The 25,102-nt window shown below is 36.6% G+C and overlaps 1 protein-coding gene across 3 annotated transcripts in view; it reads left to right on the top strand.

The window, feature by feature from the left end:
* KHDRBS2 (KH RNA binding domain containing, signal transduction associated 2) overlaps positions 1–25,102 on the top strand; it is a 571,685-nt gene that overhangs the window by 525,677 nt on the left and 20,906 nt on the right. Inside the window, exons 8-9 of one of the 3 annotated variants that reach the window (XR_004957703.1) lie at positions 3,494–3,552; positions 23,860–24,033. Coding sequence is in view for 2 of the 3 variants with exons in the window: in XM_036248791.1 (XP_036104684.1) it covers positions 3,494–3,552; positions 23,860–23,957 (157 nt within the window). In the remaining variant the exon portion in view is untranslated. Of the gene's footprint in view, positions 1–3,493; positions 3,553–23,859; positions 24,975–25,102 lie in introns of those variants that run through there. The other 2 variants (XM_036248791.1, XM_036248792.1) reach the window with 2 other exon arrangements.

Here is a 25,102-nt window from a genome sequence, read left to right as displayed (position 1 = left end):
GTGAATGGAGTAAAGAAGAGCAATGACCTTTTTGGGGACTTCACAATTTTTGCATCATGTTTCGTTTGGTGCATGTTTGGGGACCTGAGAATTGTTCTAAGGCTCATGGTCTAATGGGAAGATATGAGAGCATATCTAGGCAACACTCATTATCTCTTGCTATTAAAATACAGAAACAGTCTGTTTCTCTAATCCCATTAAGTCCCAACTTTCTGAATCCATTCCCATTTTAAACTAACACCAAATCAGGCAGAGATAACTTACCTGAGCAAAGTTCTATTCATTTTTTGTTTCCTCTAGAAAAATGACCCATTCTTATTTGAGCTTACATCTTTTATAAACTTTCCTAAAAGGAGCAAGAATTATTCACAGGATTTGTCCAGTTTTTTTCCCTCATGATGCCAATGTATATGCAGGCCTCGATCCTGACGTCCAAGTTTTCACCGGCAATGTCATAATCATGGTCATCAGATCAGCTTTCTATCCTATTGTACTTTTTCCTTTCACTTTCACCTTCCCATTAAGCTAATGCTTCATGTTTGGGGATTTTTTGTTGTTGTTCTTAATCCTCACCAGAGAATAATTTTTAATTTATGTTTTAATTAGCATGGAAAGGAGGTAAGGAGTGAGAGAGAAACATTGGTGTGAGAGAGATACATCAATTGGTTGCCTCCTGTATGACCCCAATGGGGCCAGGCATGGAACCTGCAACCCAGGTATGTGCCCTTGACTGGGAATCGAACCCGAGACTCTTTGGTCCATGGGCTGACACTCTAACCACTGAGCCAAACCAGTCAGAGCATGTTTAGGGATTTTAATGGCAGTTCCACACTTCTACATACTGATTTCAATAGTCAACTGAATTGTTGTAACAATGAGATTTAATGTTCAGTGAGGTCAGCAGTGGTTTGAAGTAAGTCTGTTCCAGTATGATCAGTTAGAGACAAGTTCCACCAACATTGCAGTCTGTGACTTCCTAAGGCATTGCCTTTATTTGAATGGAGATGCTAGATCATCACTTCAAGTGCATCCCACCAACTGAGGAGGTGATGATGTGCATGGACAAGGTGAAAAGCTTGTTCCTAAATTAGAAATGGCCTCAAGGTTGCCCCCTCATTCTGTGCATAACCCATGTTTCCTGATGTAGTCACAAGGGCACATCTAGCTGCAAGCATGGTTGAGGAGTGTGTTTTTGTTCATGTAAAACATTCTGCTATGGAAGAAATGAGAAGTAATATTTGAATAAGCAAAGATATGGACTCTGGCTGGATCCATTATGATTATTTTCCATTATCCATTATTTTACAAATATCTGGTATGTTCCACTTTTCCCATTTGGACATCTGTAAATTCAACTTCCTTCTTGGTGTGCATATATGATTTATGGTTATAAATAATAATTTATGACAAATGATGCTAAGGTAGCCATTTATGATTATTTATGAAAGACAATAACAGCAGCTTCTGTGTCATGGTCTCTCTTATTACTGTTCTTTTCTCCTCTCTTTTATCTTCATCAGTTAAAACTAAAATCTAATGAGAAATATAGTAATGCCACATAGTAGTTTTAGGGACTACTGGTCTTCATATAAAACACTTTGGGAAACATAATCAGGCTTACTAGTAGGGGGCCAATATAGGCAAAATAACATTTTTACTTTTTTTTTCCTAAAGGATTTGAGAAGCTATCTATGAATTTTGAATAGAGGACTACTATGATCTAATTTAATTCTATAAGAATTACTTTGACTGCTATTCAGAAAATTGAAACTGAGGAAGCAGGGCACAGAGACCAGTTAGAAGGATATTGTGTTTAAGTGAGAGATGGTGAAACTAACCACAGTCAAAATGGAGATGTTTAGAAATATTTAAATTCTGGATATATTTTGCAAGTAGAAGTGGAAGAATTTGCTGTTGGATTGAACATTATATATGAGAGAAAAGAAGAAGATGCCACAGTTTTTAGCATGAGTAATGCTAAATAAGGTAGTGTTATTTATAAAGCTGGGAAGGACTCAAGAGGAGCAAGTCTCAGTGGAAAAGAATATCAAAATTTTAAAATTTATTGTAGAGGGAAGAAGAAAGAATGAGAGAGAAACATTGATGTGAGAGGGAAACATCAATTAGTTGCTTCCTGCATGTGCCCTGACAAGGGATGGAACCTAACCAGCTGTTGGTGTTCAGGATGATGCACCAACCAACAGAGCCATGCTGACCAGGGAAATTGTTAATATTTGGATATGTTAAGTCTGACATCCAATGGAAATCTACAGAATTCAACTGGGTATATGAGACCAGAGAAGAAGGGAGGTGCCAAGGCTGGGGATGTAATTTGGAGATCATCAGGGTAGAGATGGTTCAAAGTCATAGGAACAGATAAGATTGCCTAAGGAGTATCAATAGCAAAAAAACAAAACAAAACAAAACAAATTTAGTAATTGAGCCCCAGTAGTCTTCAGGATTAAGTGTCTGAAAACAGAGAGGTGCCAGTAAGAAGAATGGGGAAGTGAAATGAGCTAAGGATATTCAGGAGAGAGAACATCTCAGACGCAATGGGAGTGTCTGAAGGAATAGAAAATGATCAACCACGTTCAGTGGTGCTAAGGTAAAATGAGAACCAAATCTTGGCCATTGGACTGGAACATGTCAAGATATTTACAAGAGCCATTTCAGTGGAGAAAACAGCCTGACAGGAATGTCTTCAAAAGCGTATGAAAGGAAAGGCAGTGGAAGAGAGTGCACAGTCACCTCTTGTCAAGTAATTTCACTGTAAAGGGGCAGAGACGGAGATCACCACTAGACGATCTCGGGGTGAGGGAGAGCTTCTTGAGGACGGGAGATTTATAACATGCTTGGAGGCCAACAGGAATGGTGCCTTAATGGGGAAAGCGATTGCTGTAGGACAAAGTGATGGCAGTTGTGGTGGGGAAGACTTGAAGTAACTTCAGTAGGAAATAGAAGAAGGACTCCTTTTTCTCAGTTACTGAAATGTAGAAGCATCTAGAAAAATGTTAACTTGTATATTTGAGAATTGCATGGACATGCTGTGGAAGGGCTAAAGAGGAGTATAAATATAATTTTAGTGTTTGGAAGTAAAGATAAAATTGAAGTGTTTTGCTTTTTTTAAGGTAACAGCATTAAAAGCCATACCCTATTGACCAGATTGTCATCTTATATAGCATCTTTTCTTGAAAACAGATCTTTTATAACTCTCTTCTTGACAAATTTTGAAGATCACACTTGTATTTCAGGGGAAATTTGATGTATAAATTGAAAGTTAAAGCTAAAGAAGTACTGAGGTGACATGAGAAAATCATAGCACTCCTTGTCACTAACCTGTATTTTTCTTCCTGTTTCTTTAGGATTGTGTTTTATGCCTACAGGTTCTTGGGCTACTACTTCAGCACACATTTTACTTTCAAATTCCATATGCGTTTCTGGGTTGATCCCTCCTGATTACAGTAACATTGATTGCTGTCTAAATCTGTTTCAGTGTGCCTGAATACTATGACTACGGTCATGGAGTAAGTGAGGATGCCTATGACAGCTACGGTAAGACCTTTTCTTTACTAAAACTGTGAAATCAGAACATCCATCAGTCACTGACAACTCAAAAATTACTTCTATCTTTCTCCCCCACCCCCAGTTTTTACAGAAATCCAGACTCAATTGATTTATGTAATTCCAGGGTGAGATTTGACATTCAGAGCCTGTGCCAGAAAATTGAACAGATCAATTTTGATCAGTATTTCAAAAGCAATTATTCACAATCATAGATCATTTTCAACAGCAACAGTGAGCATTCTGAATAGTGTCTTATATGTTTCGCTGTGTCCCTTGTCTGACTCATTGATTTGAAAATAATCGTGTGTCTTTCCTGTTTTCACAGAGATCATCAGAGTAACATACAGTTCAAATATTTTAAAACTTTTAAGGGCAGATATTGTAACTTTCAAATTATTTTCTATACTGTGTGTCATTCTCAAAGTTGCCAGATAATGCTTGGCTCATAAGAATTAATATTCAATAACTATGTTACCCTATAAAATTAATTTCAAAAACTACATTGCTTATAATTAAAATACATGACACTTAAAATTAATTGTAATTCAATGCAGTAAGATTTTTAGTGAGTGTCTATGAAATATACACATATGAGACATCACTTTGAAGGGGAGCTGCTGGTTTCTTAAAATACATCTGTAGCATCATCAGTTGACCACTTTGAAAAAACACTCACATATGTTCCCAGTTCCAGATTTTTATTAAAATAACACTAAGACCACTGTGTTCCTGTTTATGGGGAGCAGTGAGGGAGATGATGCATGTCCCCTCTGTGGGGCTACACATGATTCAGGTGTACCACCTCATCGAGATGCAGTTTGGACAGTCCAGACATCCGCAGAAAAGGAGGAATTTCACTTTTCTTCAACCCACAGTCACCAAAACTACTCATTTCTCTCATGGAATATCACTAGGCTGAACTCAGAAATTGGACTAGAAAAATAAACCAACACTACAATGATTGCCATTCGTATGTGGGTTACTTCTTTTTTTTTTTTCTCATGTATTCCTTTATCACTGTAATATTAAGTATTTTTATCTCCATTTGATAATGGGGAACCAAACTGCAGAGGTTAAGTCAACTTCTGTTTTTATAGCCTCGTCAATGGTTAGAATGCTATGAATTAATTGCTGCTACCACACATGAGGTAGCTATTCTAGCTCTGTGCTAAGCAATGCATAATAAGGAGTAGAGACTGTGAAGGTAATCCTCATTACACATCATATGTATATCTATATAATCAATCCCCATTAGTATCCTGCAGGAGACACACTCCCATTGCGGTCTGCATTTTACAAATGAGGAACTAAGGCTTAGGACAAGGCAGCCACCTGCCTCAGTTAAACAGTTAGCAAATGACATAGCAAGAATGTGAGTTCAAGTTTGTCTCATTTTGTTTCTTTTGTCAGAGTAGGGGCAGAATTTTCTGTACCCTGGGAGAAAGAGAACAGGATCTGGTACTTTAAACTTGAATTCATCTTAAAAGTAAGATGTTCAGTTCAGTGAGATTTCTCTAAATCCTGTCAACTGCTGTCCTGCTAATCTGAGAGAGGAAGGTTTTTGTTAGTATTTCACAGAAAAAAAAAAAGAATTGATAAAAACTGAGTGCTAGGCTCACTCTTTCCCAGACTCCAGCTTCTCCAGCATCAGTCACGTGGACCTAACCTCTCACTGCTGTGAGGGATTAAGGGTATTCTCCAAAACAACTTAAAACATCTTTCCAGAAACTATTTCACAGAAATAATAGGTGATGGACAAGTTTGCATAGGTCTACCCCAGTTAGTGAGCTGCCACAGAAAGTACAGCTTAAATTTTGTTCTCTATATATTCTTCCCTCATTGAAAGGAGGGGGTTAAAGGCATCATCTGGTCTTTAATAAGAATGATAGCATCCTCAAAGCAGGCTTTCTCCAAAGCCACACGCACAGGGCGGCCAGGCTGGGCTGTGAGATTGCCTCGCACTCCAGGGCAGCTCCGCCTAACACTGCAGCATTCTCTGAGTTCAACACAGCAACAGGGGGTCTGCATTGTTCCAGCGTGTTCGTAATCAATGGTCCTCAAGCCACATGCCTTGTAAGATTACTTACTGAAGATGACAGATGAATAAGACACAATATGGGCCTTTCTTTAATTCATTCAACTTTAATTTAGTGCACCTAGGATTTGCCAGGCTCTAGGAATATGATGCTATACAAGACAGACACGGTCCCTCCCTGGTTTCTGCTGTCTACTGTTGAGAAACGTGGCCACATGTAAAAGCTTGTGCCGCGTTATAAACCATGTGATGCAATAGTGCTACAGAAGGTCAGAGAACATGACTCTTGAATATTATTTAGTGGCTAGCACATGGAAGCCATTGTTCTCCATCCTGGGCATACTGCAGTGAACAGTCTCTTGAAGCTTACATTCTAATGCGAAGGCATTATTTATGAATCACTTTTTAAAAATAAAGTTTCATTTGCAGAATACAGTTATTATTTTTTACACTTGTCACATCAACTTGAGAAAAATCACACCTATGAGCTTTACTTTACAGCATTCCACGCAATGAGAGATGAGATTTCTATTTCCAAATTCTTTACATTTTATTTTTTTTATTAAATATTTTGGATGACATTGGTTAATAAATTATGTAAGTTTTGAATGTACAGTTCTATAATACATCATCTGTATATTGCATTGTGTGTTTACCACCCAAAGTCAAATCTCCTTTCGTCACCATATATATGACCCTCTTTATCCTTTCCATGTTAATACTATCTAAGGCAATAGGGGAAAGTGTGTGAATACAAACGATTGCTTCTCATACCTAATGGAAATGCAGGAGCCACAATCTGGCGATCAGGACTTACCTCTGTAACCCATGAGTTTTAGATTGGTATTTTGGTGGTGTCTTGGTGTTTTGCTAAGGAAGGAGGCTGCTCACTAGCCAGGATTCCAACAGCCCAAGTGCATCCCAATGCCCCATAATCCTCTGGGCTCACTGTGGCCCATCTGTGGTGAACACTGGGCAATAGAATAGGGGTCAGGGAAATCTGAACAGCAATGCCTAAGTTTTAGATGGTGCAGACATTAATTTTATTTTATAAGAATTATTTTTGCTACAGGTGTTTAGAAATCTAAGCAGATATGTAATTCTGATTACCCTAAAATATAAGTTATTTATTTTCTTACTGTAAAATTACTACACATTCAGTATAGAAAATTCAGGTTAAAAACAGACATTTAAATCACCCTAAATTACACTACTATATTTATTTGTTGTTTACTTTGTTATACATTTTATATAATCCACTGTGATATCTGTTTTATTTTAAAAGAGAACACAACTTAGACTCCTTTATAAATATTCCTTAAACATTTTCTATTATAAAATAAAGAAGGAAGGTTTCCATCACTTCTTAATCATTGGGATTATACCCTGACAAAATGCAGAGTTCACTATATTTTCACATGTGCTATCAGAATTAACTACCAATATGTTCAGTTAAAAAGGGCACTCCCTTCTTTTTGCATAACCAGGAAATAAAGAAAACGCTTGCATGTCTATCCACGTGGTCATGAGATTTAAACGTGGATGATTCTCATACCCTCAATTCCTACATAGACAACAAAAAAAGGACCAAGTCAAATGACCACAAATTGTAAGACCTCTCAGCATCATAACCTTGAAGCCTAATTAAATTAATACGCATTGTATGCACTCAGCTTTAGGTATTAGTATTATGCATAAAGGGAGATCTTGCTGATATGTCGTACATCCTATGATATCCAAACAGGCAGAAGAAAAACATTTAAATATGCAAATGGAACAGTGATTTGTGGATCCACCTGTGCCAGATATAACTTGATGTTTTTTAGTTAATTTTCCAAACCTTACATATGAACTAGTATCCATTTATAGTTCATCTTTAATGAATTGTGTACCATCTTTTAAATCAATGATATCTATTCCAAAAATGTAAATCTCTCATCTCCACTTACTTGTTTACTTCCAATCTGAATTAGTAATTACTGTCTTACATTTCAGCTGTATAATGGGTACAGATATTAAATCTCAATGGAATGTCTGTAGTTTTGTAAACTTAATAGTCCCAGTTTTCAGTTCCTTGGCAACACCCTGGGCTCAGACGGTATTCGGGGAGGCTCCTGGTCAGGTGCCTCAGACTCCCTCCTTCCCTGCCCAGGTTGGCAGAGGAGCTATGGGACCAGCCGAGGTCCTTGGGAGGGCAGAAGGGAAGCTCCCCATGATAACCGTGTCCTGCGTGCAGAAGATCCACGGGTGGCAACTCATTCAGGATTCCTTCAGAAATTGTCTTAAATAAACTACTAGAAGTCAAAATCCAGTCATTCAGTGTGGCACTTCACTCTGAATCATCATACATTGTGTCATGTGCATCACCAGATGAAACTGTATTTGTCACTTTTGGGCCAATAATTCATATTATTGAAGTAAAAAATGTGTTGGCTTCCAAGAAAATCAAGTATCCTTTTGGGCTTCATAGTAATTAAATTATTCAGGGTAGTTGCATAAATGTAATATTAAATATGAAACTATTTTTATAGCAATATAAGTATAAAATTTTAAATATTTAAATAAATATTAGGATGAAAGTACAGTATACTTATTATTCATTATATTATTTAACATTTAATGTGTTTATATCTATTAAATATTTCATTGATCTTAAATAATTATGATTTAATTAACACTTAAATATTAGATTTCTGATAACTTGAGTTTATTTTTGGAACCTGAATATTTGACTTACAGGAATTTCAAATCTTCTTCTGCACTTTAAAAATATTTCCTAATTTATGAGTCATAACAATTGTTTCAGATAAGTCTAATTAGGTCATAACTCATAAGAGAGCATTTTAAATACAGTACATAGATCAGCTTGGCTAAGCAATGCTTCATGTAAGAAACACCCACTAAATTCTCTTTGAGACTGACAGCTAAGAATGGACAGCCATATTCTCTTCTTGGAGAAAAGCACTGTTTATTAAAATGTATTTAATGTATGAACTGAAGAGCTAATTATGCATCCATTCTTTAGTGACATTTTAGATGACAGCTGTGTGGAACTAAGGAGGATAATATTAATACACTGTCTTGAAATCAATGAAAGCAAAAAGAATTTTTGTGTCATATTCTAGGACATTTGAGCGCCTCACTTCAAGTCAATTGCAGAACACGAATGTACTAATTTTGTGTTGAGAAGCTGGAATGATTATTCTCCCAGTGTGTAAATAAGCCCTATATTGATTAATGTATAAAATAGAAAAGGAAAATGAAGCTAACTGGCCATCATGCCAGCCATATGATTCTAGAACAAAGACTCTATTTTTAATAGTAAATAGAAATATAAATTTGACAAAATAGATATTACAAATGAAGATGAGTTTTCTTAAAATGGGCAAGATTTAATCAGTCATTTTAAAAACTAATATATACAATTTATTTTTCTTAGGATTTATAAATATAGAAGTTGCTACATTATAAACTATTGAAAACAATACTATGATTTATTCAATTTAATTTTAATATAGATTTTTGAATTTTATTTTAAACTAAAAGAAAAACTAATGATATTGTATTTTAAAATCCAAGTGTAAAATTAACCTAAAATTTAAAATTTTCTGTTTCTTACTGTTTCAGAGGTTACCATGAGGTAGATATCCAATCCAGCTTGTCTTGATAATAAATGCAGATTAAGTTGCTTAAGCAAGAAACAATCAAAAGGAAATGCACACTTCATTGCTTGCATTGCTAACTTTGTATTTACAGTTTCAATGATGTTTTGGATTATGCACTCCTAAATTTAGCAATTTTAGGCAAAACTGGAACCTACTTTTCAATATTTTTAGACCAGAGATTTTTTTTTACCTTACTTACACATTTAAGAAGCACCTAGTGAGTATTGAAAAAAATACTACTGTTCATTTACCACCCCAAACCAGCTCTATCATAATTTTCGAGGATGACAACTGGGTACCAGTTTAAAGATTCCTGGGTGTTTCTACTGTAAGCTAAGGTTGAGGATAAGTTTTAGATAGGTATGTGCTTGGAAGTATGATGAAAAATAGCCTGTGAACTTAATATAAATGGTCAAAATTGTGCCAGGCATTTGCATTCTTGCAGGTAATACTTAATTTATATGCAGGCCACCTTTAGAAAATTAGGTATTTTGTAAGTAAACATTATGTTGTAGAACCTGGCATTTTAAATTCATGTTTATAGAAAACTATACATTTAGGTAATAAAAATAGAATTTAGCCCCTTTTTGAACAATTGTATTTGTCTAAATACAGACCTGACTGTCTAAATCTCAGACCTGACTTTGTCTCAAATTTACCCAACAGATAGATGGTCCACAAAAATGTATAGTCCATGTGCATCTAACAACTCTTATGTTGAGACAATAAAATTGGCCAGGGGAGAGTTTCTTCTTACCACTTTTTCCCCTGCTGAGTTAATGGTGCAATCATTTTAACTGAGGGGAGAGGAGAGTTGAGAGATCTATTGTCAGAATCTTGGAGTGAACAACTAATGTACAACAAGTATATTCAATGTGGCATAGATTTATACTTAGACTGTTGCAAGAAGGAAATGTTTTTAAAACACAAAGTACAAATTATAAAGCTAGGAGAACATTTTCTTGCCATGTGGAACTACACCAGCTATGAAAGTATGTATCTAGGATATATGCCACCTCAGGAGGTCTTTACATAATTTCCAGAGTTTGGGGAGACTTTGTGTTTATTGAAAGAAGTCATGGATTTTTTAAAAAGAAACGTTGTTTGAAATAAATGTAATACACTGCATTTATCAAATATGTCCTAATTTATTGCATGACTCAATAGAAACTGATTAAACAATGCCAGTTGAAGATGTCATTATCATTATTGATGGTTTATAATCGATGTCTTTTTGTATTGAATAAATAATTTAACCATACTGAACCTTGTTAAACCTTTAGCTCAGGTGGTAACAAGATGTGCCAGGAAAAACAAAACCTAAACGAGATAGGTCAGCCTCTCTGGAGAAAGATCTCAGGAGAAGGCCCCTCATACTCAGCAGAGTGCAGGAGCAGGCAACAGACAGGTAGCCAGTAGGCTTCTGGTGTTCGATTCTGCTGGAGGTAGTTCCAGTCATGGGCAAAGAGGGAAGATTCCGGCTGCTGAGAAGATTGGGGAGAGCAAACAGAAGAGCCTGGGTGAGGGTATGCTTCATCAGTAAGGCACAGTTCTGCACAAAACCACCCTCATATCACAACCAGCCGCAGTTTGGGAGACCCCAGGCCATCCTTACTTCTAACCAGCTGGCTACAAATTTGGCACTTCCTACCACCCTATCAGGTTCGATAATTTTCCAGAATGACTCATATAACTAAGTAAAGCGCTCTAGTTAAAATCACAGGTACATTACTGCCCTGGTTGGTTTGGCTCAGTGGTTCAATTCCGGTCAAGGGCACGTACCTCGGCTGCGGTTCTTCCCTGGCCCTAGTTGGGGTCAGGAAGGAGGCAACCAGTCTATGTGTCTCTCACATTGATGTTTCTCTCTCTCTCTCTCTCTTCCCCCTCCCTAACTCTCTCCCTCTGTATCTGAAGATAAATGAAAAAATATCCTCGGGTGAGGATTAAAAAAAAAAGACGAAGAGACCAAACGGCTAGGTTTGGGAGAGTCCGAAACATGAAGCTTTCGAAATGTTCAGGGCTGCATTATCCTCCCAGCATCCTGATGCGGAACAGTCCTCAGTGTGTTGCCAACCAGGGAAACTCATGGAAACCCGCAGTGCTCAATTATTTAATGGTTTCATTATGTAGGCATGACTGACTGAATCATCTCAATCTCCAGCCTTGTCCCCTCCCCAGGTTGGGCTAATACCTCATGGTCAAAGCCTAACTCCCTAATGTCATGGTTGGTCTTTCTGGTATGACCAGCCCTCATCCCGAGTCATCTGGTTAGCATCCACTACCAGGTGTGGTCAGAGGGGTTTATCACCATGGATCCACTTGCTCCAAGAAATTCCAGGGTTTCAAAGTTACCTCCCAGTAACCAGGGACAGAGGCTGGCCAAATTTTTTGTGACACGTGTGGTGAGAGGTGAGCACCAACCTGGAAAAGTAGACAAAAGCATGTTGGGGCAAAATCCCAGAGAGTTGGAGCTGGTCTAACAGCCAGTGTAACGTTTTGCTGAACGTAAAGCCTGATTTTTTTTTCTAACTCCCATAAGTTAGTGTTAGTCTGAGAATACGTTGGGCTCATTTCTGTTCTCAAATATAGAAATGAGGGATTTGAGGCGAGTATGACAATCAAATAACTACAAATTTAGTCTCTTCAGCTATGAAGCTAAGTCACCAATCCTGCCTTCTCCACTGAATTAAAGATATTATTCGAGAAGGGAAGTATTATTTTATATTACCATTCTTATTCTTCCTTCCATTATTTCTCATAAAGTCCTTATTGTACATTTCAAAAGGTCAATAGCTGATATCTGCAAGCCTTTGATTGATGCAGGGTTTTAGTTGGCAATAATAAAAGTATTTTTTAAATTGAAGTCAGACAAGCTTCTATATTATGTCCATTTATATTATTCACTAGTTTGTGTGTGTGTGTGTGTGTGTGTGTGTGTTTCTGTACTTTCCATTTTGGAAATTCTTTCTCTAGCTGGAATCTTTATCTCCTTTTGATTTAGATTAGATTATCATTCCAAAGTAAGAAGGTAATACATACTTATTTAAAAATTTGAGACCCACATTATTCGACAGTTACAAAATACTATGCAGCAGAGTCAAGAATAAAATATAAGTTTAAATTTTAATTGCCTTTGTAATTTGTCAGTCATTAATAGATGATAATTAGAAATGAGATGGTACAAATAGAGTCAAGTTATTACTAAATATGATAATCTGTAAAATGTGTAAGGTAAGGACCAAAACTGAGTAAACAACTTAAAAACACCACCACCAGGGGGAAGGAGTCTTATACCCATCACAATATCTTTGACTTGCAGTGATTCTTAACATTTCAAATCATGGGAGTCTCACCGGGGACACAGACGCTTATAAAAGTCACCCACTGGAAGCCAAACTACTTGGAATGCCATTCTTGGTGCAGCCTCAGGTTGTTGGGCATTTTTTAACCCTCCTGGAGCTCCCACTCAGAAACAGCAGCAAGTCAAACAACCTAAGCTTAACACCAAAGATAAAATCATGAGACCACACTATGATCTGGAAATTAGGTATACACATGGAGTAAACTTGGTGGCATTAAATAAGATAAGTAGAAAAAAATGGAGAAGTTAATAAAAAGACCCCTAAGATTTCCATTCCAAAATTTAAAAAAAGAAACTGGATTTAATTTGTAGGTTAAAAAATCTAACCATGACTAAAGACCACATTATACTGAACCAAATTAAAGTTAGTAGAAAAATATCAAGCACCCATTAGTTAGTCCTCAGGTGTATTTCAGAATTTTACCCTAAAAAGTGTCGATAATGTTCCTCATTATAAACTATTCAGATATTTATCAACTATCTTCTCAAATATACCCATTCATAGTTTCAATATGTGCCACAGTTTAAACATTCATATTTGTTGTTAATGTAAAGTTTGGCCTTGAGAGTTAGTTGTTATTTGTTTCATGGTTCATGTAGCCAATTGGAAACATCTACTTTCAAAAGCCACTTAAGGATTTCCTCTAAACATTTCTTCAAAGAGTAAATGGATCTTGTTGTTTTTGAAGAGAATATTGTTGTACATGACAAATTCCCCAGCCACAAGAGAAGCTCTTCTTCAAAAGCCCCAAGATACCCAGCCCATCTCTGGTTTATAAGATCCCCACCAAAAATTATCATTATCTTTCTTAAAGTGAATCAAAATAAGCAATCCAAAAAGCTACTCCATAAACATTTACTAATTGTTAAGGAAAAAATATATATATTTTTGATACATTTAGTCAAGTGAAATCATTCATTTGCTAAAATTTCATGGGTATTTAAAATTTGAGTCTTTGGCATGTAAAACCTTAAGTGAGCTTGTTCTCCTAGTTCCATCTCCTAATTGGCTCTGAGTCTATTTCATTGCAAAAATAAAATGACTTTCCTTTTGAGAAATATATTTTAAAATCTTAACTTTAACAATAACACTGCTTGTATTTCCAGACCCAATAACAACCCCTCCCCTCCAATGAATACCATAGAATACTTGTACTTTAAGTGATCAGCAGAGTCATCAACTCCCAATTGTCTAGAATGTAATCAGGGGTCAGATCAAGTTAGGCCTAGCATTGAATTTCTTGCTAAGGAATTTGAATTTGATCTTGAATGTGCTATCAGAGCAACTGAACAGGCCTAATCAATTGTACTTGGTAAAGTATCTCTGGCTAGAAGGTAGAGAAGAGTAGAAAGTATGTATATACACACTACACACACACACACATACACAGAAGAGGATATATATATAAAGATAATATATAATATAAAATATCAATTAATTATAATATACAATATTAATTAATATACACAAATATTATATTATACATTTTATCATTATGCTATATAATTTTATATATTATATTGTATATTCTAATATATTTTTATATTTTATAATTATAATATGTGATACAATATTAATTAATATCTACTACTATATATTATATTTTTATAATTATATATTTTATATATATATTATTAATTTTTAGAGAGAGGTAGAGAGAGGGAGTAGGGGAGAGAAAGAAACATTGATGAGAGAGTGAGACATCAATGGGCTGCCTCCCGCATGCCCCTACCAGGAATCCAGCCCACAACCTTGGCAAGTGCCCTAACCAGGGATCAAACAAGTGACCTTTCAGTGCACAGAACGACACCCAACCAAGTGAGCCACACTGGCCAGGACAATAAATGTATATTATAATATCTATTTTATAATTTATAATATAAATATATATTTATATTTTACATTATATAACTGTAATATACATAACATTAATGATATTAAATCATGGAAAGACACAAAAGGTAACTAGGAAGCTAGCTTTCTGGGTGATATGATCATGGCTTTCTCATTTGCTGAAGGAGAAACTTGGAAAGAGTATTAGGTAATATGAAGAAAAAGGTAAGTTTAGTTTTGAAAAAAGTCAACTTGGAGACACCTGAAGAGATGTCTCACAGACAGTTCGATATGCAAGTCAGAAGCTCAGAATATTTTGTGACAATTAAAATGTGTCATCGGTATTAGATGGAGACATGCAAAAGGGGTCCTTCCAAAAAAGAGGAGGCAGAACCAGAATTCAAATGTAGCCTTGGGGGCAGACTCTTGGGGCTCCCATTCAAAGTGGGGGAGCCGTCTGAAGGAAGCCTGTGGCTTCTTTTATGGGTGAAAAATTAAAATGTAAGATGTTTCAATATAATTTAGTCAATAAATAATTACCAGGCATCTGCAATGTGCATCATAAGATTATGGAGTTGAGAACAGTGTTTAGAAAGGTGCCGCCTTGGTTATTCTAAGTGGATTATCCCAAGTGTTACTTTTGTCTAACAAGAAATATCTAACTAAAAACTTGAAGCAGTGATAAAAGTTGTAAATGGCTCCCATACACTGATTAAATGTCCTGAGTGCATTAACTGATGGTGAACTGAAGTTAACTCTTCTTGGAATGGAATTCACTGTGTTCATCTGTGAAATCAGATGCTGGGCACATATTTCTCCTTCAGTATTTTTCCTCTTTTACCATCTGCATCTTAAAACAATAACTCAACAGTTACAAATAGTGCCATAGAAATTGTGTGGATGAAATGGTTGAGCCATTCATATTTTTAAATACTCAGAGCAGATAATCCTACCATCCACTTTGGGTGAATGAACACCTCGGTCTGCACCTTAGCCAGGTCCATTCACGCAACCCACATTCTTGTCAACAACATGAAAGCTACAATCTCACTCACTTAGCTAATTAATTGTTTGTTGTTGGAATCACCAATTAGTATATAATCCAAGAGGAGTGAAATAAAATCAAGTCCTATTTTTTTAGGAAAAGCAAAAGAAGTGACAGTCAGGAATTCTTTTAGGTGAAAGGGGTGATGGAGAGACGGTGAAACCGTTACAGAGAAAAGTCCCGAGCTATGGCTCCGTCATCTTAAAAAGGAAGGCAGCATTAGCACGTATCTCACAACAAAACTGTGAGTACTTGCTAATAATATACATTAAGTGCTCAGCACTGTGCTTCACCCTTAGAACGTGCGATGGTGCTATCTTCATTTTTCAATAAGAAAAATATTTTACAATTATAGAAAAGAAAATGGATGTTATTATTATGTGAGTTACAAAGACAACAATAAAATATCTAGCAACATATTTCATGAGGAATAAATAGCCACAAAACAACATGGAAGTATATATTGGAAAGATGCTTTTACATAGAATGATATTCCTCAGAAAGATCAGAAACATCAATGGCTAACCAACTGGTCTCAATGGCTTGGAGCCAGTGGGAAATTTTATCAGCCTAGTTGTTAGGCTCTTTAATGCCTGGCAAACCAAAACTCTAGCAGCCAGTAGTAATAGAGATTACCTCTGGCTCCCTACTTTACTGGTGTTTTCCGCATATTGCTTTATGGTCCAGGAAAAATAAATGGCCTGAGCAGTCAGTCCTCTTTTGTTGCAGTGAGTTTAAAAAAAAATTCTTTTTCAAATCTCAGAAATATAAACAACTAGCAATGTAAGTCTAGCAAAGTATGAACAAGAGCCACATAATCTCCGTGATTCCTATTTCCTTACTGAACTAATCTTAAAAGTTAACTTACTCAGAAGGTGGCATTTTTTAAAATTTTTTATTTATTACTTTGTTTTTGTTACAGATTTTCTCATTTTCTCCCATTGACACCATCCTCCCCTCCCCACCCCCATCCCATCTCCAGCTTTGTTGTCTATGTTCATTGGTCATGCATACATGCATGTAAGTTCTGTGGTTTATATCTTCCCCCATAAACCACCCCCTTCTCCTCTAAGGCTTGTCAGCCTGTACCCCATCTCCATGTCTCCGGGTTAATTTTGTTCAACAGTTTGTTTAGTTCATGATACTCCACAAATAAGTGAGATCACATGATATTTGTCTTTCTCTGCTTGGCTTGTTTCAATTGGCATAATACTCTCCAGGTCTTTCCATGCCATCTCAAAGGATAAGAGATCTTTTTTTCTTACAGCTGCATAGTATTCCATTGTGTACATGTACCACAGCTTTTTAATCCACTCATCTACTGATGGACACTTGATGGTTAACTTCCAAAATATATAGAGTACTCATACAACTCAACAAAAGGAAGACAAAGAACCCAATTAAAAAATGGGCAGAGGAAATAAATAGACACCTCTCCAAAAAGGATATACAACTGGCCAAGAGACATATGAAGAAATGCTCAACATCACTAATCATCAGAGAGATTCAAATTAAAACAACAATGAGGTATCACCTCACACCTGTCAGAATGGCTGCCATCAACAAATCATCAAACAACAAGTGTTGGCAAGGGTGTGGAGAAAAGGGGACTCTAGTACACTGCTGGTGGGAATGCAGACTGGTGCAGCCACTGTGGAAAACACTATGGTGTTACCTCAAAAATTAAAAATTGAACTTCCATTTGACCCAGTGATCCCACTTCTAGGAATATACCCTAAGAAACCTAAAACACCAATCAGAAAAAATATATGTACCCCTATGTTCATAGCAGCACAATTTACAGTAGCTAAGATCTGGAAACAACAGAAGGTGGCATTTTAAACCCACTTTCAGAAAGGTAAACATTAAAAGTTTACTTTCCAGGTACTTAAATAGTGCCAGTTTTCCTAAATTGGCTCCTTGCTCCTACGCTTCCTTTTCCCCCAATACTAACCTCGGCATTTATAAATATCTCTGGAGCAATCGGAGAACACAGTTTTGCAATTTTCAAAATCATCCAGATTTTTTCTTTCCCACTCTGAAGGCTTCCCAAAGTACCTGGTCCCATGGAAGGGCTGGGAGCACTGTGAGACAGGTTCACCACTGCATAGGCCTCATTCTGCTGATAGCACAATACTTGAGGGCAGAAGCTGTTTGAGTCACTAGAGTATTATTTAATGCACTGGAAGAGTTGCCTGGGTAACTGTTTATCAAAGTAAAATGTTCCTCAGTGATGCTCATTAGCATGTGATGGAGATGCTCTCTATGGCAGTCTGTAAAATTTGACTTAACTGGGGAAAAAAATAATATATATCCGTGCGAGTGATAAAACCAGAGGTGGAATAATTTTAAAAGATTGATATTTTTTCAGATATATAAAACACTATAACCTAATAGCTAACAATGTGTTTCTAAATAAGAGTCCTGTATTACTTATTTTGCATAATTGGTTTTAGAATTCCTTTTTAGTTAGTAATATCATTTACTTATTTAATGTACCCTACAAATAGTATATGTACCCTACAAATAGGGTATGTAGTGTTCTTACTACATACCTGTCTGCCACCTTAAAAGTTCTCTTCTGTCGTAGATCTTAGAATTCAGTTTAAGAAACAAGGCCAAATGATGTGAAACAATTAATACAGAAAAGTCTTTAAAGAAAGTGAGTTCTCTTAAATGGGTTAACAGTACCTGATTTCTTAGTTTTGCCACATATTTGCTCTGGAAACTACCTCTTTGAGATAAGAAATTCTGGAGTTCAGTCCAAGTTCAACTGAATGATGGAAATTTGTAACTTCCTTCTTTAGGCTTTTCCCAGCATTTTCTTCAAGTATTAATTACAATTGTTTTGAAATCTATGAAATCTCATGTTAGGTTTGTCCTGTAATCTCCTTACTACTCCTTAAACTATCCTCATATGCTGGGCTAAGTGCAATGACTGACCTATCGGAGATCTTCAGTAAAGAATAAAGAAAGCAGAAGTGTTTTGTTTTGTTTTTCAATGAGTACTTTATTTGCCCCCTTTCCTTCTTATTTCATATACAAATGGTACATGAAACCCTGAATTAGGAAGTCTGATAATGGTGGGAATTTGATCCTGTCACTTAAGCTCTGTTTCTCACATCCTCATTTGCTTTGTCCAGATCCACAATTCTGTAGACCATTCCAGTAATTTCAAAATGGCAGATGGTTATTTTTTCACCTTCTCTAAGTAACAACATTTTTTTTTTTAATCCTCACCTGAGAACATTTTTGCATTTATCTTTAGACACAGTGGGAGGGAGAGAGGGAGGAGAAGAGAGAGAGAAACATAGATGTGAGAGAGACATATCGAGTGGTGGCTACCCACACAACTCCAACCAGGGCCAGGGACAAACCAAACCCAGGACTCTCCGGTCTGCAGGCCGACATTCTAACCACTGAGCAAAACCGGCCAGGGCTAAGTAACAACATCTTTATTGGCTCGATGTGCAGGCATTAGCTAGCTAGTATGTCTCATTATGACAAGAACCCTGATTGAGAGCATCTCACTTCCTTTATCATTTCCAAGAGGACAACGAAAGCTTATCTCCAGATTTCATTGTACGCAATATGTTTTTTAATGACATCCTTGACTGCCTCATGAGAACAGACAATTGGCCATGACTCCAAAATTTGTATGAGGCCCTAAAATATTTTAAATCTACCTTGTCTGCTGAACAGGAGAACCCCAAGAAGACAGATAGATTCTAAGTGCATTTCTGGGCCTTTATAACGTCAAATTTTAGAGAATTCCCACTATGAGGAATTTATAATACTTTGTCTCTTCCTGCATTTGGATTTTTTCCTTGTACAAGGTTCCATGGTGGACTCACATTAAAATTCATTCAGATGTCTAAGAATCACTTCTATCTCTGATACAGGGTGGGGCAAACACAGGTTTACAGTTGCAAGTATGTGAGAACACAGTTTATCCTTGCATTATTATTTATTAATTATTGTATTATTTTCTGTATGAACAACTGTAAGCCTATGTTTGCCCCACCCTGTACAGTGAAGACATCCAAGAGCATCTGCTGAGCTTTAAGGGGGCTGGACAACCATATAAGTACCAATGACACACTGTATGATAACAAAGAACAAACATTCAGTGCAGATCAAAGACAATAAATTCACCAAGACAGGCTGGCTTGCATTATCATAGGATAACATGAGTGGCTATATTGCATATAAGCACCATGATATTAGAAAGAATATAGACCAAGGAAAATTTGCAAAAATAGAAAAAATACTTTCCTGATCTCAATTCACTATTGAGAACATATAAACAGTGGACCCAAGATCTGAATTAAGTGAAAAAATACTTTATTTTCTCTACTAATGGTAAAAAAAAATCTTAGAAAATCTAAAACTTACTTCACCAGTGTGGAAATTCATTTTGGCTGACTTTCTGGTTACAATTATGGTAGACTTACAGTATTCCCCATTTTTCTAGTCTTTTCAAGAAGAAAAGAGTATAGAATTAATTTGCATACATAGAACTATAGAAGAGCACACTTTTGTGCAATAAACATAATGTTCTTACACCGTTTTGTAATAGGATTCCACTTTGATTGTTTCATTGAATTCAGTAGTAAATACTTTCAGTGTGCTAATTAACCCTCTTGAGTAAGAAGTCTGACTTCAACTTATGTCTAAGATTTCTAGTTACAGAGCTTTTAAAATTAGCCCTGGCCAGTTTGGCTCAGCGGTTAGAGCATCCGCCTGTTGTCTGGAGAGACCCGGGTTCGGTTCCCGCTAAGGGCACGTACTTCGGTTGCAGTTTGTCCCCGGCCCTGGTTGGTCATGTGGGTGGCAGCCACTCGATGTGTCCCTTCACGTCGATGTTTCTCTCTCTCTCTCCCTTCCTCTCTCTCCCTCCCACTCTATCTGTACAAAAAATGGAAAAATATCCTCGGGTGAGGATAAAAAAATAAAAAATAAAATAAAATAAAATAAAATAAAATAAAATAAAATAAAATAAAAATTAATGCTGAACTTCTTCAGCTCAGTCATTACTGATTTCCAGGTTGCCATTGGAAGCTCTTTCAGCCTCTTAGTTCCTAGAGTTGATCATTCATTTGTACAATCTTCATTGCATTCAACCCCTATTTAGTGCTGTGTTTTTTCCAGGCTCTTGGGATATACCACTGAACAGTGACATTTCCCATTTTAATGTTGGCCAACAGTTAAAAAATGTAAGGCTTTAGCCCGGCCAGTGAAGCTCAGCAGATTGAGTGTTGTCCCGTGCACCAAGAGGTTTTGATTCAATTCCCGGTCAGGACACATGCCTGGGTTTCAGGCTCGATCCCCAGTAGGGGGCGTGCAGGAGGCAGCCAATACACATCTCTCTCTCACATCGGTGTTCCTCTCTCTCCTGCTCTCTTCCTCTCTCTCTAAAAACTCGATAAAAACATTAAAAAAGGAAAAAAAAGAAATGTAAGATTTAGTCCATCAGCTAATTGTCTAGAGCAGCGGTTCTCAAACTGTGGGTCATGGCCCCTTTGGGGGCCGAACAACCCTTTCACAGGGGTCGCTTAAGACCATTGGAAAGCACATATTTCCGATGGCAATTCATAACAGCAGCAAAATTACAGTTACGAAGTAGCAACAAAAATAATTTTATGGTTGGAGGTCACTACAACATGAGGAACTGTGTTAAAGGGTCACGGCATTAGAAAGGTTGAGAACCACTGGTCTAGAGCTTTAGATAAGGTCAAGTAATGCCAAGTTTATGAGTCCATTGTAAACACGTGTTCTGTGGCAAATCCCCAAGATTATGCTAGTTTAGAAGTTCTGACAGATCTGGGGGTAGATGTGGCCAGTGTTGCTATCACTCTGCTCAAGGTTGTTTCGCTATGTTGCAGAAACTTGCAGGAACATAGAGCATCTAAGGAAGGACCCAGAGTGTTCATACCCTGGAAAAACTAGATGCCTATGTTATCTCTGCTTCTACATCCCAGAGACTCCCACCCTAAGAGCTCAAACACTCCAGAGCAAACGAAGACAAAGCAAGACATCCCCTTTGTTAAAAGCAGAAATCAAGTGGGGTCGATTTTACCACTAGTGGGCAAGGACACTGACATATATTTGATTATTCATAGACAAAGCATGACATTTTTATTACATAAAGCTAAGAAGGCACTTTCAAACTAGTAAGCAAAAATTCATTTTCCATTCTGGTACATCAAAGACAGTTTGACTTAATTTCAATCACGTACATACATAAAATTCTTCTTCAAAATGTCTATACTGAGAAATTCTGGCAGCTGGGAGGTGAATGCCTTCCTCAAGAGAGCACATCTAAAAGACCAACACCCACAACCTCACACCAAAAAAAGACAAGAGGATCTAGAGCAGGGTCTGTAAACCTTTTCTATAAGAGCCCAGAGTGGAACTAATTTAGGTTTCGCAGGCAGCGTGTGGTCTGTGTCACATTTTCTCAGCTCTGCCTTTGTAGAGAGAAGGCAGCCATAAAGAGCGTGTTAGTAAATAATTATGTCTGTGTTCCAGTAAAACTTGATTTACAAAAATAGGCAGCTGACCAGCCATAGTTTGCCTGATCTAGGTGGTCTGTATTCTGAGTAAAGGTAACATGTCTCATATTTACTTTGGCGCTCACTTCTATTGTATGCCATATCACATATTGAAATAAACATAAGCATGAACCTTAAATAGTGAAAGACATCATTTTTCATTTATCACCAGATATCATTATAATAAAGATTTTTGCAGTGAAGGAGAGCCGGTAAACGGTATTTATGTCTACACTGATGAAGTTTTGATCATTTTTCTGTGATGTAGATTGTTATCCCTTGCCCTACAGTATAGTGAGGGCGAGTCCAATGTTTCTTAGTGTTTTTGCTAGCGATAGTCTTGGGGGTACTGGAACCATCTGGGGCCATTTACCACATCAGGTGACCTCTGCCTGCAGCGATTTTCTGGGAGATATTGCCATTACCACCATCTTTTATATGACCTATCAATATCAATGTGCCTCTTTCAAGTAATTGCTCTTAAGTCCAAACCTCCTCCCTCTGTAGCCCCATGCATGAAGCCTGCTCTCTATTCGAGAATTGCATTCTGTTTGAAAGACCAGAGAACCTAGTTTCTGGAATCTCATCAGTCACCACAAACCCAATATGAAGTCCGTGGCCCTTTGAAGGAGGGTTGTATTTCTCTTCTGGGGGCACACATTTTACAAATGCTATTTTCCATAGTACTCAAAAGTTTGGTTGCTTGTTTTTTATATGTTGGCTAGGTTCCAAAACACTGAGGTTGCTGAAAGTCCGATTAATGGGTAAATGAGGAGATTTCCTATTAATACCTTTTTATTTTCTAACTTTTTTATTTTTAAAAACTAATGAGATTTTTTTCTTTATCAAGTTTGCTACTTAAAATTTACTCTTCTCCATATCCTGCTTATTTCTAACAAATGTGTAAAGAACAGATTTGTACAATGGATCTCAATCTGGGACTATAAAAATCATCTAGGTTGCCCTGGCCGGTTTGGCTCAGCCGTTAGAGCCTCGGCTGGCGGACCTATGGGTCGAAGTTTGATTCTGCTCAAGGGCTTGTATCTCAGTTGCGGTTTGTCCCCAGCCCTGGTTGAGGTTGTATGAGAGGCAACCAGTTGATGTGTCTCTCTCACATCAATGTTTCTCTCTCCTTCTCTCCCCCTCCCTCCCACTCTCTCTGATGATCAATAGAAAAGTATCCTCGGGTGAGAAATAAAATAAAATAAAATAAAATAAAATAAAATAAAATAAAATAAAATAAAATAAAATAAAATAAAATAAAATAAAAATCATCTAGGGAAGCATTTGAAAAATACCAAACACTAGGTGCTACCCTACAGAGTTTTCCAGTCATTTGATTGGGGATACAGAGAACAAGCATAAGTCATTCTTGGTTTTGTTTTATTTCATTTTAAGATTCCCAGGTGATCCTCAAGTTAATCAAGGCCTGAGAACCTTTCTATATCCGATTTTTTTTTTTTTAGGAGTCTACATAAAGGATTAAATATGAAGCGGTTTGCACTAATGTTCCATTCCTCTTTTGTGGTATAGAAATTTAATACAATAATGTGGAGTTACCCAAGAACTTTAACTTTCTCCTGTTGAAAAATGTCCTGCAAGTTTAATTCCAAGTGGCTGCGTTTCAAAACATCCACTTTTCTTTTTGGAGTGTCTCACTATGTGGAACATGTAGTAAGGCTTGAGCTGTCAGGGCTGAGATCTTTTATTCTCTTTTCTCTGCTTGACTATTGTGTCTTCAATGACGATTTCTGATTACTGTGAAGCCACGTGAATGCTATTGTCTTTCTCTTGTTCTTAGCACCAGAAGAATGGGCCACGACCCGCTCCAGCCTGAAGGCACCGCCACCAAGGTCAGCCAGAGGGGGATACAGGGAGCACCCCTATGGTAGATATTGAAGGTCCTCCTCACCCGTGACCTCACCTCAAAGACAATTCATAGCCTGTGGTCTCTGCATAAACAGCAACTCGACAAGTAATAGTCCTTTTTTTTTTTTCCTATTCTAGGGATAACTTTTCATGATTACTCCCATATATTTCTTGTATTTCCCCTATACTGTTGGCGTGACATTGACACTGGTATTATTTTACAAACGGACTGAAAGAGACATTGGCAAGCATTGTCTAAAAACCATTCAGTAGGATGATATTCTCTTGGTTGTTTTTCATTGTTGTGTGTAATCCTTTTTTTTTCTTCTTTTTTTTCTTTTTCTTTTCTTTTTTCTTTTTTTAAAGAAAGAGCATGAATCTGTTGACAGATTTTGAGTCTCAATCAACTAGCAAAAACTTTGTTTTAGGGTTGCTAAAAAACTGTAATATGATTTTTGAACTAGCTGATAATAAAGTTGTAGATAAGATGTTTTAACCTGTCTTTTAATATCTGTTAGTTAGATGAAGATGTTCGATATTAAGTTTGTAAATTTAATTTTAAATGCTGTTTTAATGGGGTTGAAAACAAGCAGCTACTGTATGTATGTAGCTAACTGAATTTGTTCAGTGTTTTAACCTGTATTTGTTAAAAAAGAGAAAAAAAACACACATAAAGTTCCATGTGTAAGCTTCTCTAAATAGGAAACCACAATTTGTCAAATATGTTTGCCATAATTTGTCAATAAAGCTGAAAACTTTTGTAAAAACTAAATTTGGAATTACTTGTTTTCTAGCTTTAAATGTCTGCTTTATTTCTTCTTCAAGAGATGCCTAAAATGTTTTCTATTTAAAAATTACAAAAATGAACCCAAGCCTGTTTTAAGATATTTGTGTAATACTTAAAAGATGTATTAATAACTTATGGTTGTTAAAAAATTTAAAAGTTAACAAACTAAACTGTTACATGAATCATGGTTAGTGAACACTAATGTATAACATGTTAATGGAAAAAAATGGATTTAGAATAATAAATGGATTTTAAACTATCCTCTAAGCTTTATCTTGCTAAACACAAATTCTGATTGACTTGTTTGCATTAGCATGTCTCTCGTGAGAAAGAGTAATGGAGTGTAAAGAGGTAAGATTACCACTTACCACTGTCTAAATGCCTAGTT

Source organism: Molossus molossus, unplaced genomic scaffold, assembly GCF_014108415.1.
Source record: "Molossus molossus isolate mMolMol1 unplaced genomic scaffold, mMolMol1.p scaffold_m16_p_8, whole genome shotgun sequence".
Lineage (NCBI taxonomy): Eukaryota > Metazoa > Chordata > Mammalia > Chiroptera > Molossidae > Molossus > Molossus molossus.
Note: the sequence above shows the minus strand (reverse complement) of the source record. Positions and strands in the feature narration are given on the sequence as shown.